The sequence below is a fragment of the Aulostomus chinensis genome, chromosome 2 (assembly GCF_037954235.1).
Source record: "Aulostomus chinensis isolate RoL2024-O1b breed Wild chromosome 2, RoL_Achi_v1.0, whole genome shotgun sequence".
Classification (NCBI taxonomy): Eukaryota; Metazoa; Chordata; class Actinopteri; order Syngnathiformes; family Aulostomidae; genus Aulostomus; species Aulostomus chinensis.
Window position 1 is genome coordinate 7,101,560 of NC_141321.1, and position 13,322 is coordinate 7,114,881.

A 13,322-nucleotide genomic window follows, 5' to 3' on the forward strand; every position below is an offset into this window, starting at 1 on the left:
GCTTAAAGGTGACTTAAGCAAAGCGAAGACCAATCAAACTCAAGCTCACATGTAGACCAACCAAGCCAGCAGCTACGCCTGGGGTCCCAACACTCAGAGCCCCAACCACTGATTTACACATCTGTGCTCCACTTGGTGTTTTGGAGGACATGTGACAAAAATAATTTTTATGAACTGAAATGACCAGGGGAGGGGGCGGCCCCGTGCAGCGCATGTGTGTCATTTAAAAAGCTGACTGGTCGCACTGGTCTGTGTCAGTCAGCGGAGCAGGAACCACATCAGTGTTCCTGGGGTGTTTCTCATGCTCTCCTGAGTCTAGAAGAAAATGACGACATCTTTGTGGAGACTTTATTGGTCTCATGAACATATAAATTCAATGACATCTGCATACAATTATCTGCATTGTGACTTCATACATTAAATAAGGATAAATGTAGAAAAGTGCATGAATAGAGGAACATGTTATTGCATTGGTTTTGATCTCACGAGGCGTTGAAGGACGAGCTCGGCTCTCCTCCCTCCATCCATCGTGTTCTCACAGGTACTTCGACTCATGTTCATCTCATACAAATACGGTTACAAACTCAGACGCTTCACAGGAGGCAAACACGTGTAGATCTGACCGTGAGGTCGGATTCCCGTGTCAATGATGAATCGGCTCATCTATAAAAACAAGGTCTCAACACAAATACATGCAGACGTACTCTACAACTCCTTCCAGCAGTTTCCTTGGAATATTCCTGCGACAGTGAAATAACACTGAAAGTGTCTCACACATTATCAATAACCATGAATATTTTTAATAAAAACTGGGGGGGGGGGGGGAACCACCTTAATAACTAAAAGCTCTAGACTACTCTAAACCAGGGGTCGGCAACCTTAAACACTCAAAGAGCCACTTGGACCTGATGACCACAGGAGAGAAACCATCAGGAGCCACAAAACCCTTCTGACATCTAAAATGAAGACAACACTGCATTTATCTTGGACTGTGGGAGGAAGCTGGAGTACCAGAGAGAACCCACATAGGAACAGGGAGAACATGGAGACTCACACAGAAAGATCCCTTGCTGGAGCCGGGACTGGAGCCTGGAACCTTCTTGCTGTGAGGCCACAGTGCTGACCACTGCACCACTGATCATTACTCATTATTTACTTTCCAAAGCCACAGGGAGCAGCAGAGGGATGAAAGAGCTCCATGCAGGTTGCTGACCTGTCTCCTAAAGCCTTATAGAAGTTCCTACCGGAAACAGGACCGACTGTTTCCTCGAGTTAGCACCTTTTCTTAATTTCACATGTTTCTCATGTGTTCCACCATGATACCTGCAGTCATCGTTATGGCTTAGAAGATTGACATTTAGCTTTTACGTATATTCATTTTGATGTTTCACATTTGTTCTCTTTCTTTTATCTGTGCAGCTAATGATGATGTGTGGAGCTCAGAAAAAAAAAGGTAGACCTACACTCAGTATTGTCCCTGACCACACCCTGAACTGAAGCCCCTCCTTCACCACCAGAGATGTGTTCCGACACCGTCTCAGCAGGGTTCCACGGCTTGCCTGAAAAGAAACCTTTAGTTTGGTGTTTCTGCATGTTCACAACCATCATTTTCTGAAGCCTGACAGAAAACATGCTGAAGGAGCAAACTCAGTGGGTTCAGCGTGAGAATATAAGAATGAGTTGGAGGGTCCGCTCAGTGAGGGACAGCAAGGTCCAGGTCAGACGTCTGGGACACCTGGGACGTCTCGGTGGAGGTGCTCACATGGCGGAGCACATTTTAGGAGAGCTGGTCTCTGCGTTGGCCTTCTGTCGGATGCACTCTGAAGGAAGAACAAGGAAACCGTGATCATACACCTCTGGACACCTCTCATCCAGGAGCTGCCCACAACCAGAACACACGGTTCCAGGCTTAAGCCCCTTTCACACTGCCCCAAAAACGCGGGTCAATGCAGGTTTTTGGGAACTTTGAAAGGGTCGCCTCAGCATTTCGACCTGTGTCAACCAACTCGCTTGGTATTTAGCGGCTCGGCTCGGCTGCAGTGTGAAAAAGGCAACCCACGTCATCTCAGGTTTCACGCGACCTTCCTGTCACATCCTGATTTTGTCTCTGTGCCGCCTGTCAGGCTTCACTTGTAGCTTCTTCAAAACCCTTCCAGACAAACCAAAAACTCCATCCTCCTTTGCTGCATTAGCAACATTTTCCTATCTACGCCGAGTTTGTCTGCTTTGCAAAAGAGACAACATTGCAATGCACACAACGACAACGCAAATGATCGACTCGATTTGTTTGTTTTCCTGTCAGTGTTCTGCCGCACATTTATGTGAAATGATGACGTTGTCAGCACGATGACGTAGGAGAGAGAAGAACACAGGCACGCAGCCCTCACAGCGGGGGTTCAGACCTGGGTCTTCTGGAAGCTTGAATGAACCCTAAAGCCGAGCAAACGCGGGTCCAAAAACCCGTGTTGACTCGCGTTCTTCAGTGTGAAAAGGGTATTACTGAGGTCTCACCTGCCAGGTCTGTCCTGGAGATTTCTACCAGCCCCTCGTAGAGACTTTTGATGGGGTTGTCCCCCGCCATCACTACGCCGTGAAGCCAGATCAGCAGCATCCGGTGACCGTGCTCTTTGAAGCTTTTCATCCCTAAAAAGGCCAAACATGAACATTATTGGTGCGCTGAGAGCTCCAAGGTTCCCAGAACAACCCAAACATCTCTCTACTCATCACATCCACGAGACTGAGGCAGACCTGAGACCAGCCGCGCTCGCAACGTGTGATTTAGAACATATTGCCAGCTGCTTTCAACTTATCAATATTACAGATAATATCAATGCCATTTTATTTATCTCCAAGAGTTGTGAGCTGCTCAGCAACGCTCACCTGTCCACTGCTGCTCTATGGCTCGTATGTGTGCGTCGCTGAAGTCCCAGTGCTGTGCCAGGATCTTCCATTCCCCGCGGCACAGGTGCTTGGTGGCCAGGCTCCACAGGACCGAGCGGAGGTGCTGTGTATCAGGTTGGTGGTCCTGCTTGAAGCTCAGAGGCCTCCCCATCCACAAATTCTGCTCACTGGACATGTGATCCTGAATACAGCAGTAAGGTCACTCTGATGTGAGGTGGTCAGACGCTCTGCAAATTTACATATGTGTGTGTGTTGGTGCCACTTGTGCAAGTAAAACACACCCAAGTAATTCACACGTGAATATTCCTGTTTCTCATCTGGAGGAGAGGAGCAGGAGACCAGCCTTCAAGGGGAAACTTCTTTCATTCCTCAACATGGATGAAACAACAGTATAAATGCTGCCTTGCACCCAAGGGTCGGAGGTCACCCAGCCCCGGAGGCCCATGTCTGCATGATGGCTGCTTCAACATAGATTTGAGTGTGACTGAACTTTCATGAATCACGCTCAGTTTGCATCAGATGCAGCCAGACAATGTTGTACTCCTGCAAGAAACGGGACCTCCTCCTCTGAGGCTTTGTGCTTCTCCACTTCCCAGATGCCTGACTGATGCTGCTGCTGCTGGAGGAGGAGCTGCAGCCCTGAGGAGGCTCCAGCTGCCACCCTCACGATCACTAGTAGTACTAATAGTACTAGCTTTAACATCAGTACGGTGTCAGTACTAGTATCAGTACGAGCATTGTAAGAATACTCTTATACTTGAATGCTCCAATGATGGGGATGTTTGCTGTTGTGCTGGCTGGTAGATGTTATCAGCTTTATTCTGTTGTGGTTATTTTTTTATTGTCCTGTGTCCAAGTCTCCCGTCCCTCTTTCTCCCTCTCTGTCCTTGTCCGTCTGCTTCCGTCTGTCGCTTTCTCAGAGTTGCTCCGTGTTTTTTCGTCACTGATTCAGATGTGCGATCTCACAGGGAATTGCTGGATCTCTTTAAACTAAATTAATTCTCTATTTGTGAAGTTTTGTGAGATACCTTTTGTTGTGATTTGTAGCGACATAAATGAAACTGACTTGACTTGGCAAGGGGGAGAAACTCATGTTCACCATATCCAGGTTATCTGCCAGTTCTCCCACTGAGGGATGCATAAGGGCTTATCTTATCTCATCTAACACCCTCACCTTTTCCCATCGATAAAAGCGGTCGGCCTTGATGATCATGTCGACCAGGATGACGTGGTTTCCTCGTGCTGCCACCTCCAGACACGTCTTCCCCTGCTGTGGATGTCACGCAGTACATCATCAACTACATGTGAAAGCACCGGAGAATTACACAGAAATCCCACTTACTGATACGGAGAGTTGTTTACAATTTCAGTGATGGATCACAAAACAACTTAGTACTCTGACAGTGTCAAAGCAGACCATCGTGACAATACACAGCTAACAGTACAGAGAAAGAACTGTGTCCCCTCAGGACAGTTCTGCCACTGACATTATTATCATGATCCATCTCCAACAGTTATTCACCAGAAACAGGAGCACGGATTACATTCAGGGATAAATGTATTATAATTAATTCTAATCGACGCGATAAAGACGTGGGAGGCCGGTGTGCTGTGGTTACCTTGTCAGTCAGATTGAGGTCAACACCAGAAACCAGCATCATCTCTGCCAGGTCCTGCCAGCCGTGCTCAGCAGCTACATGCAACGCCGTCTGTTGCCTCTGTGAACCACAACAGGAAGCTGTGACCATACATGACTGCACGACCCCCTGGAGGCATCATCACAAGACTGAGACATGTTGAACACATGACCATGTTCAAATGCACATTTGCGTTCACAGATTGTACTGATGGAGGACGGGTTCTAGCAAAGCAGCATGGTAATCATGGGTGAGACATCAGCAGCAGATGTTACTCAACGCACAATGGACCACTGTAGGTCACACCGTCTGATGTCACCATGGTTCACACTGGTAAAAACAGTTTTGGGTGCAGACATTTAGACCTTTGGTACAGGAGGCAGAAGAGAGGCACTGCTGGCAGTGAGGTCATCACCATCACTGGTACTCACACTGTCAACAACATCCAGGTCACAGTCTGCGTCTATCAGCAGCCGTACCAACTCGGTGTGATTGTTCAATGCGGTGAGGTGGAGAGGTGTGTTGTGTTGCTGTTTCAAGACACAAAGACAGAAGCCATGAGAGAGGAAGTCCACACAGGTGGGGTCCCTTGTGCGTCCCTGGCTGATGTCAGCGGGAGAGGACGGTGACTGAGTTTGGAGCTGTAGGTCCTTTATCTGGTACTGTGCTATAGGGGGCATCATGCCATGATGCACTCTGGGTAATGTAGGCAGGGTTTAAAAGTGGGGAATTTGTTTCTAATTCTGCAGCAACAATTCTGATACCTTCCCAAAGGATGATGGTGAAAGTACTGGCTCAGTTGTATCTGAGGTGTGATGAGAACCACTGACAAACTTTAATAAAAAGGCAGGTCACAGACGTCAAGCAGTCCCGCAATGAATGTTTAAGACTGGTAACAATGCTGCAAATCTCTCCTTGTAGGGTCTAACATGTACTCAGTGTACATGAACTAGTCCTACTAGTATCAAGTCCCTCATGGTGTCAGACTGAACTCCTCCTCCTCTGCTGTAACCACACCCTTCAAATCCACCTGCCGGATTTGCACTAATATTGACCTCAGTGGTCAGGTTTTCCTCTTCCATAAGAGATTTTGCATGACATTGATACTGACATAAAAACAGAAAAATAGATTCAAGATGTGCCTGAACTCGAACAGCCAAAGGCACCAGGTCTGTGGGTGCTTCTGGCCCCGAGCTCCTGGCTGGAGAGTTGCCGTGCTGTTTGGGCCAATAGGAAACTCCAATCAGATGACATGAACATACCATAGTGCTGTTAATATACCCAACACTGCATCCTTATATGGTCAAGGGCATTCAAAGCCCTCAACAATCAGGCACCTTCATATCTGACAGAGCTCACAGTCTCATATTACCAAGCCAGAACCCTTCACTCCCAGGATGCAGGGTTACTGAGGGTTCCAAGAGTTCTAACAGTAGAATGGGAACCAGAGCCTCCAGCTATGAGGCTCCCCTCCAGTGGAACCGTCTCCCAGTTTCGGTCCAGGACTCAGACTCCCTCTCTAGGTTTCAGGGCAGACTTAAGACCTTCCTTTTTACTAAAGCTTATAGTTAGGGCTGCTTAGACTCGCCCCAAGATATGCTGCTCCAGGCTTAAACTCTCTCCGATGATGCACTGGGCTTCTCTCTCCTCCTCTCTGTCCTCCTACTTGTTGCTAACATGACCTCCTCCTCTGAGTCTTTGTGCTTCTCCACTTCCTAGTCCCCTATGATCCAGCTAGAACCCTTCACTCCCAGGATGCAGGGTTACTGCTGGTTCCAAGAGTTCTAACAGTAGAATGGGAGCCAGAGCCTCCAACTATCAGGCTCCCCTCCTGTGGAACCGTCTCCCAGTTTCGGTCCAGGACTCAGACTCCCTCTCTAGGTTTAAGGGCAGACTTAAGACCTTCCTTTTTACTAAAGCTTATAGTTAGGGCTGCTTAGACTCGCCCCAAGATATGCTGCTCCAGGCTTAAACTCTCTCCCATGATGCACTGGGCTTCTCTCTCCTCCTCTCTGTCCTCCTACTTGTTGCTAACATGACCTCCTCCTCTGAGTCTTTGTGCTTCTCCACTTCCCAGATGCCTGACTGATGCTGCTGCTGCTGGAGGAGGAGCTGCAGCCCTGAGGAGGCTCCAGCTGCCACCCTTAGCATCAGTATTAGTATTAGTACTAGCAGTACTAGCTTTAACGTCAGTACGAATATCAGCACTAGTACTTTAATGCTCATATTGTGCTTAAGTTGATGCTTCAGTAGCTGGTAGATATTTTATTGGTAGCTAGTTTACTATCGTTGTTGTTGTGTCTCAACTCTCCCATTCCCCATCCCTCTGTCTTTCTCTGCTCATTTTCCCCTTCTGTCTCTTTCTTGGTTCCCGTCTCTCTGTCATTCTCTCCCTCCTTTCTCTCGCTCTTCATCTGTTCTTTTCTTTTCTGTCTCTGTCTTTTCCCTGTCTCCATTCTCCATCTCCCCCTCCCTCCAACAGGTCAAAGCAGACGTGCGTCCCCACTGAGCCTGGATCTGCTCCACATTCCTGCCTGTTAAAGGAAGGTTTTCATCTCTGCTGTCTCAGATGTGCTGGTTCATGGAGGATTGTTGGGTGGAGACTGAAGGAGTGAGGGACTCCACCTGCTCTACCAGTAAAGAGTCATCAGATGACTTTTGTTGAGATTAAGAGCCATACAAATAAAACTGACTTGACTTGATAACATTAGATATGAAATAACAATTTGAAATGAGGAGACATTATAATGTTGGAATCTGACACATAGCTGGAACTACTTTCCTGACTGGGTGCAGTGATTTGATGTAGCAGCTTCAAAGCTCCATTGAAATTTAGGTTGATAAAACCAAACATTTGTTGAGGAATAGAAGAGCGACTGCTGCAACTAATCATGAGGATGAGGAGGATTCCTGCTGGACACAACAGCACCCTGAACCTGAGCTAGTTGATGCTAACACTTCCCACCCACTACAATTCATTGTGCTAAGCTAACTAGCATGGGTCTCAGCTCTCTAGAGAAGGGTCTGTCTTCTGGTTTGGCTCTGGGGACAATGGACAGTAAGATGCATTAAAAGTTATTGTGTTAGTTTAATAGCCACATTTTTTTAAACCAGTCTGCTGTTGGGTTGTTTCATGTGAGTAAATGAGTGCACAAGTACATGTCTTTTATCCAAAGCAGCTGCAAGACTTACACTGTCTAAAGCATCAACGTTGATTCCGGCCTCCAGCAGCAAGCTGGCCACTCGCTCTAAACCTCGCTGGGCCACCAGATGGAGGGCGTTCATGTTCTTCTGCAGAGGAAGAAGCAGACCTCTACCATCACCTGATCTCATTACGCAGCCTGATTGATGACCTCGAGAGGTAGAGTTCTGCTATACGTACATTCGTTAGTGCATTGACATTGCAGCTGGACTCCAGCAGCAGCCTGATACATTCGTAGTGACCCCCATCCGCAGCAAGGTGCAAGGCTGTAAGACCGTCCTGAGAACAGGACGAGCACACGCCAGTCAGGAAACTTTACTCTAACTTCTGTTACGTCAAAGTTTCAAAGAATTCAGGGACATGTGATGGACAGCTGACCGATTCCTCTTCTCCACAATGAGTTGATTCCACTCACAATATTCCGCTCGTCAACGTCCACTCCAGTCTCCATGATCTTCTGCAAGACGTCTGCGTGGCCCTGCCGCGCTGCTACATGCACACACGTGTTCTCTTCCTGCGGGTCAGACACAACACATTCATGACGGGAGACTCAATCAGCTGCTGCTTCCTCTCCCTGCTGACCTCTCACACAATGGCTGAGATAAAGTGTGTGTGTGTGTGGGGGGGGGGGGTGTTAGCAGAACAGCGATGATTATCAGGCCTCTCAAGACTGATAACATGTCCTGTCCCACAATGTTCCACACAGTCACCTTCATTGTGTCCCATACTGGGCTCGTTGGATCAGGTTGTTAGCAGAAGCATAACAATGTTTTTGCTGGAGTGGACAAGCGATTCCAAACATGCCGTTTTTTTTTTTATGAAATCCTGTTGTTCAGGAATGTCTAGAGCCGGTCCTTGTTCAACTCAGTCAGCTGACTGCAGGTCATCAAGATGGCTGCCCAGTCATGCAACTCCCCTCAAAGAGGCTGCATGTTTAACTTTAGGTTTAAGAGCTGTGAAATCAGCGACCTGCTACACACGGTTAAACTCCCCCCAGTGTCAGCCCTGCTGATCCACACACCTCGGAGTGAACAGGGTGGGACGTTAGTGAGGTGACAATCATGTACGAAGATGAGGAAAGTCCAGCCAGCTGTGTGGGATTTTGTTCTTAACAAGTAAACAAGAAAAAAACTGCCCTGAGGTTCTAGTCCTCCCCCAACAGTCCAGAGGGGGGCACTACAGAGCAAGTTCAACATGGCCAGGCTTTCTTTCAATAAGCCGGCTTGACAAACCCTAAACTCACAATCTGAGCTAACTGGTGTCACGACAGTGGCTGTGATCTTTGTCAATCAAGGCTCTCTGCTTCAGGCTCTGTGCGCGTCCCCATAAAAAGGGGTGTGTAACGCGTCATTTGACTCTTTGGAAATGGAGAGATCGCGCGCCGCCTACTTTAGTCAAGAAGAACAAGTGACTATGATGGAGGGTTATGAACAATATCAAACAATAATGACAGCAAAAAGCAACACAGTTGCTGCAAATAAGGCAAGAGAGGAACGCTGGCAGAAAATTGTCGATCATGTAAATTCATAAGTTCCTATATTCATTTTACCACTCCATGCACTCTTTGTGCCTCCCATATCCAAAACTCTTGAAGTCCCTCAGGAATCCGATGAAGAAATTAGATTTATACATCCCATTTCACATGCAAGTATTGGTCCCACTGATTATAATGATATAATAATTATCATATGGTGAACTATAAATGTATGTTACCTGCGATTCTATAGAAGGCCTCTTTTATAGCCATCCTGGTCAAATGGCCAGGGACCACAAACATATTCAGTAGTCCAGTGAGGGTAAGTACAACTTTGCAAGTAGTGCAGCATGCAGTCTTGTTCAGATTTTCCACATCACCAACTGAATGCATTGAGGTTCCCAAAGCAAAAAAAACCCATAGTGTGTGCTACTGTGAGTGTGTGGCTCCTTTTTGTGGGGTTCCTCACATACGGCTGCTCCAGCAGTTCGCATAAATAAGGTTTTCCCTCAGCTGAGAATCTGTGGCGTTCTTGGAGAATGACATCAGAAAAAGACAGCGGATCACTCCCGTCACTGAATACTCTCCCCCTCCGAAGAGAACCTCACACAATAATTGCGCCAAGGTCTACCAGATTATTCAAAAATGGTGATGCCATTTTCAAAAGAGGTGGTTACTGAAAGGGTGTCGCTCTTTATAGCCGATTTAAGCTGAAACTCGGAACATAACCTGCTCCAGACCAGGTTAAGTTTGCCGAATCAGATACCATGGTGACCAGGTTAAAAGACAGCCACCTTCATGACATAGAAAACCCTGGCTTTAGTCTCAACATGCCTCGCTAACCCACTAATCTCCCTTGTAGTACACCCCTCAGGTTCAGTTTCCATGGTTTCTGTTTGTCTGACTCTTGATGAAGTGGATGTAGGTCAGGAACACAGCCCGTCTTTTGAGTGGATGCATACAAATATTTGCTCCTTAACTCCAAATTCATTTACTTGCTGTCGTCAAAAGTTCTTCTAAGCCAGACCAGCTCCTTGGCAGCCATCTTGTTAAGCCCTCTACCCTGTTTATTGTTTACCAAACCTTGCTTGGATCTAAAAGAACATGGAGAGAGAACTGTAAGTATCGAATCACCAGTCAAATCAAACACACACACTCGTTAAGTCCAGTGCTCTCAGGCCAGGTGACATTGTCCACTGGTCCCTGCAGCACAGAGCTGCCTGGCCAGATATGGTCTCCCAGGGAGGTCATGTGATCATCTGTGTGTGTTTGTTCGTTGTGTGCTTGTTTGGATATGTTGCTATGAGGGCTGTGTTTCTCCTAGGTGGGGATATGAGAGCTCTGAGTGTGTGTGTGTGTGAGACTGTCACTACCTTGTCCTTCAGTCCATGAGTGCAACCCATCCCAATCAAAAAGTCCACCACCTCCAACTTTCCATGTTCTGCAGCATGGTGGAGAGCAGTTTTTCCTGACTGGATGGAGACGCGCACACACGCACACACACACACACGCACACACGCGCGCGCGCGCGACTATTAGATCATGGTCCAGGGTTTCATGAGTTCTGCTTGACAACAGGAGCAGGTCTGTCACCTCACCTTGTCTACTCTGTCCAGACTAAAGTCCTCCAGGTCTTCCATGATGAACTCTAAAACTCGGACATGACCTCGCTGGGAAGCACAGTGCAGCATGCTCAGACCGCCCTAAAACACACACACACACACACACACACACACACACACACACACACACACACACACACACACACACACGTTTGGATATGTGTCGACACTTCACAGTATCTGCTGGCAGGAGGACTTACTTTGTTCTCACAGCTGAGTGTTGCTCCGCAGGAGACCAACATTTGCAGGACCTTCAGGTGACCAAACCAGGACGCCAGCAGCAGGGCGTTCATGCCAAACTGTGAAAACCAACACTCCACCATGACAGATGAGCTCATGAGTGGGAGATGACACGTGCATTCTGGGAGATGGAGTTACATTAGACCTTTGTAGCTGGTGCTGGTTTCTGCTGAGGCTAGAAGGGGAAACGCTGAACTGCTAGGAGCAGAGTGGCATTGTGGGACATGTAGGCACTGGGTTCTGACAAGGAAGAATGTGCCTCTTTTGACCCTCCATTTAGTCTGACAGACATGATGTGTGACAGTGATTGTGAGCCTGGGCGACAGTTAAAAGAGAGGTCAGGGGGAGGAGTTAGGAATTCTTCCCTGTTGCTTCCAGTCTATTTCTCCTAGCATGTAAAAACAAGTTTGAGCACAAGAACATTTCATTTTGTCTGATGATGTAACATCGATCCGCGGATACGACCTCCAACACTCATCATTACGGACTCAAGATTTGATTTCTCCTCACACTTTCCTACTCTTTTCTCAGCTAACGCCAAGCTGAATATACATAAAGGCTGATAAATAAAAACTGTATCAGTTTGGTGAGTGTTTACTTACGGAGTCCTGGTCGTCTATGTCAGTGTCGTGATCCAGGAGGAGGCGGAGAGCCTGTTCATGTCCAGCTCCTGCAGCCCAGTGCAGAGCTTTACGATTTATCTGCACACACAGAGGCAGCATGATCAATCATTATCCACAGGCCACCAGCTTTCTTGTAACTAATGTCACTCGCGTCACTGTCACTAGCATCACTGTCACTAGTGTCAACAGTGTTCACGTCCCTGATTTCACTAGTATCCCTGTCACAAGAGTCAGAAGTGCTAGTCGCTAGTGTTGGAAGGTTTCTGAACACTCCATCCTACCAGGAACTGAAAGACACAGAATCACACATGCTGGCTGTGCCACTCAGCAGGTTCAATCCAGTGCATCTCTCGTGAGCGGTAGAATGGAGGAAAGCCCCTTCATTAAGTCAAGACCAAAGCCGGAACGGCTCTGCGCCCCAGATGTCTCACTTTATTTTTGGCTTTCACATCCACACCCTTCTTGATCAGTTCTTGCATTTTCCCTGTGTCGTTCTTCTTAGCAGCATCATGGAACTCCTTCTCTGACCAGAGCACTGTTGAGAATGATGGAGGAGGAGAAGGATAAAGGATTCAAAGTGGAAAATAAAAAGCTGAGTCAGATTTCATATCATCTCAGTGCTACATGAAAGCATTTTAGCTGTAACTGCTGGTGGTTCTATTGGAAGAGAAGACTACGGTTAGACAACAGCTCAGTGAACGCAGCAGTCATTCGAGTTCCACCTCAAATCAACACTGCCAGGATGCTGCCGTGATCCCATCAGGTCCCGTGATATCAAACAACGGAGGCTGGAGGTCGGCTGGAGAAACACCTTCAGATGGAAGGTTCCTACCTAGCAGACTAAACCCTGGAAGAGTTCTCCTGTACTCATGCAACTGCTACCAAGGACATAAACTCTCCATCATGAGAACAGTAGCAGATGTGTCAGCTGGATCTTCTTAAATCCTGGTGTTGATCTCTCTCTCTCTCTCTCACACACACACACACACACACTCTCTCTCTCTCTCTCTCTCACACACACACACACCTTGTGCTAATATAGCACATCTTCATTGATATGCATTCCCTCGCCTGCCCCTTTCCCAGACCTTAACCATGATAGTTAAACCCAGACCCTGACCCCAAACCAAAGTTGTGAACTTCATACAGCTTTCAGTAGTTGTGAGGACCAGCCAACATGTCCTTGCTTTCCAAAAATGTGTCCTGGTGCCCACTACGTAGCAAATACAAACACGAACACACACTCCGTGGTCCGAAGGGCTCCGTGTTAGCTACACATCCCTGCGGACATTCGGCTGCTCCTGACACTTTTCTTCTTTTCCTTCATCTTCCTCTTCTTGACAGCAGCAGCCAGTGACGCCGGAAGTGTTGATACTCACACACGTCGTCGTCCGACACCAGCTCGTCCTCCATCTTCACACCTCCATGTCTCCCGCTGAGGTGAAGCTCCTCTCCAGCAGATGGCTGAGCGATGTGCCGCTCGCGTGTCAATTCTATTGCAATAACCCTGCAACTGAGTGTTTCCGGCCCGGATTTTCAAAGTAAATTCCACCAATAATACGAGTTTGAGCCAGGTGCAGGAGGTGTTTGTAGTCCCACCTCCCGGGGTTGACTGAAGCTCCC

The 13,322-nt window shown here is 47.6% G+C and overlaps 1 protein-coding gene across 7 annotated transcripts; it reads right to left on the minus strand.

Moving 5' to 3' along the window:
* Window positions 1–309: 309 nt before the first annotated feature.
* On the minus strand, window positions 310–13,217 carry ankdd1a (ankyrin repeat and death domain containing 1A). Of its 7 annotated transcripts, none has more exons than XM_086224855.1 (15): window positions 13,079–13,217; window positions 12,131–12,234; window positions 11,679–11,777; window positions 11,037–11,150; window positions 10,813–10,917; window positions 10,588–10,686; window positions 8,156–8,254; window positions 7,921–8,019; window positions 7,731–7,829; window positions 4,970–5,068; window positions 4,521–4,619; window positions 4,076–4,171; window positions 2,881–3,082; window positions 2,512–2,643; window positions 313–1,820 (listed from the first exon to the last, which is right to left on the minus strand). In XM_086224855.1, the coding sequence occupies exons 1-15, from the start codon at window positions 13,110–13,112 to the stop codon at window positions 1,759–1,761; spliced, it is 1,542 nt and encodes a 513-aa protein (XP_086080981.1). In that variant the 5' UTR covers window positions 13,113–13,217; the 3' UTR covers window positions 313–1,758. The 7 variants fall into 7 exon arrangements, with proteins under 7 accessions (XP_086081000.1, XP_086080981.1, XP_086080991.1 ...); XM_086224865.1 differs by having other exon boundaries at window positions 314–1,820; window positions 11,037–11,135; XM_086224874.1 differs by lacking the exon at window positions 4,970–5,068 and having other exon boundaries at window positions 310–1,820.
* Window positions 13,218–13,322: the final 105 nt, after the last annotated feature.